At 39.3% G+C, this 2,422-nt stretch overlaps 1 protein-coding gene across 1 annotated transcript; it reads left to right on the top strand.

Annotated features, from left to right (window-relative positions):
- Nucleotides 1-236: 236 nt before the first annotated feature.
- LOC112514258 (peroxidase 41-like) lies at nt 237-1,253 on the top strand. The gene has a single exon (XM_025120591.1). The coding sequence runs from the start codon at nt 237-239 to the stop codon at nt 1,251-1,253; it is 1,017 nt and encodes a 338-aa protein (XP_024976359.1).
- The last annotated feature ends 1,169 nt before the right edge of the window (nt 1,254-2,422 follow it).

Genomic DNA, 2,422 nt, shown 5'->3' with positions numbered 1-2,422 from the left:
CACTTTTTTTCGAAACGGTCCATAGATTTCACGGTGGCCGGAAAAGCTACTCAAAATGCTGCGGTCAATATATGTGTGGATGATTTCCGCTACGAAAAATGAGGAATAAAATCCATCTGAAATCCAACCTCCACCCATTTTCCGACGATGTCTCGTCGCCATTAATGGCGTATCATCAGTTAACTCTATCTTTCTTCAACCTCTAATCTCTCCCCCTTCTATCTCTCTTATCCACCATGGCTAATCCATCATTCCTTCCATTTATCCTTCTTCTTTCATCTCTATCTTCCGCCATAACCGCCAGAAACCCCTACATTCCACCACCACCTGGCCTCACCCTCAACCACTACGCTAAATCTTGCCCTAGATTCCATGAAATCGTTCAACAAATCGTCGTACCTAAACAATCTGCCAACCCCACCACCGCCGCCGCCACCCTCCGCCTCTTCTTCCATGATTGCATGGTGGGTGGCTGCGACGCCTCCGTCCTCATCTCCTCCAATGCATATAACAAAGCTGAAAAAGATCAAGACATTAACGAGTCGCTCGCCGGAGATGGATTCGACGTCGTAACTCGCGTCAAAACGGCTCTTGAAATTGAATGCCCCGGCGTCGTTTCGTGCTCCGACATCCTCGCCGTCACCACCAGAGACCTTATTATTCAGGTCGGCGGTCCACATTATGAAGTCAAGTTAGGCCGGAAAGATGGGTTGGAATCGAAAGCTTCAAACGTCGAAGGTAAGCTCGGCCGGCCGAATATGACGATGGACAAAATCATTAGTATTTTCGAATCCCACCGTTACACCCACCGTGAAATGGTGGTTCTGATGGGTGGCGGCCACACCATCGGCTTCGCTCACTGTAAGGAATTCGAGAGCCGGCTATTCGGACCAAAACCCGACCCGTCAGTCCACCCGAGGTTAGCCGAAAGATTAAAGGGGATGTGTGCCAACAGCTCGTCGGACCCGGCGATATCGGCGTTTCTCGACCCGATATCCGCCGGAAACTTCGATAATATGATATTTAAAAACCTGTTAAACGGGTTGGGAGTGTTGGGTACGGATCAAGCAATGGCATCCGACCCGAGAACCCGACCGTTTGTGGAGGAGTATGCTAGAGATTCGGTTGTGTTCTTTAGGGATTTCGCACGTGCGATGGAAAAGACAAGCGTGTACCGAGTCAAAACAGGAAGTCAAGGGGAAATTAGACGCAGATGTGATGCATTTAATAACCTTCCAACAGGCACAAAATAATTTAATATCACAATTTTTTTTTAAATTTATAGGGATTAAATTGTAATTTTATAAATTATAAAAAAAATCCCGAGAAAAATAATTTAAAAAACTTGTATTTTTCTCACGGTTTTTTTTATAATTTATAGCGATCAACATTTTGTCGTGATTCAGGAGTTGTTTGTGTAAAATTTTAACGGTGTATAGAAAACAATTTGGTTATGTTTTACAGATGATCTGTCAAAACTGATATTCCTTTTAATTCTGTTATGTTTGGATGGTAAATTGAAGTGAGAAGTGTATGATGAAAATGAACTTTTGATCACTTTTAATCTCATATCAATCCTCATGAGAATGGATCTGATGCATCTAATTAGGGTTGATCTTCGATTAGAATTAATCCAATGGTGAAGATCTATTTTTACCCTTCTCCAATAACTTACATTCTCAAGTACTATTATTAAAAATTTATAGCTACTTGTAGAGATGGCCAAATGGGTCCGGCCCGAAACCGGTTATAGGCCCAGTTTGGGACTGGCCTGATTTTTTTTTTCAAAAAAAGGTATTTTTATATGTATTTCTAACTTTCTAAGTGTATTTGATTGAAAATCAAATTACAAATTTACAACAAAACATATTTCTTAAGTGTATTTGATTGAAAACTAATTATAAAACTATAATAAGACGTAATTTTTAAGTGTATTTGATTGAAAATCAATTATAAAGCTAAAATAACACGTATTTTTTAAATGTTTTTGATTGACCTAATTAGATATTTTAAAGTGTATTAAAATAACATTAAAGTATTTTTAAAAGTTAATCAAAAAGGAATTTAAATAAAATATATTTTTTAATATATGACCGGTGTGAACCCGGCTCGGGACCGGAACCGGTATTAGTATTTTCGACGGAACCAGGACCGGTCCAAAGTCCAAACTGTTATTGTTTCAGTCCTGAGCCGATTTGAACCCGACCCAGTTTGGGACCGGTTTTTTGCCATGTCTAACTACTTGCATAGTTGCATCATTTATTTGAAATGTTGGGCCCAAAGTATGACCTTTGTAAACGGCCCAATATCTTTGTCTGGTTTAGAATTTTTTCTAGTAGTTTGACCTTTTGTTTTTTTCCCATCAAACACACTTAGCACAAGTTTTCAATAAATTTTGAAATGATTTTATGATTATGTTATA

This window comes from Cynara cardunculus, assembly GCF_001531365.2.
Source record: "Cynara cardunculus var. scolymus isolate 2C chromosome LG 6, CcrdV1, whole genome shotgun sequence".
In the NCBI taxonomy this organism is placed as follows: Eukaryota; Viridiplantae; Streptophyta; class Magnoliopsida; order Asterales; family Asteraceae; genus Cynara; species Cynara cardunculus.
This window is presented reverse-complemented; position numbering and strand designations above follow the sequence as displayed.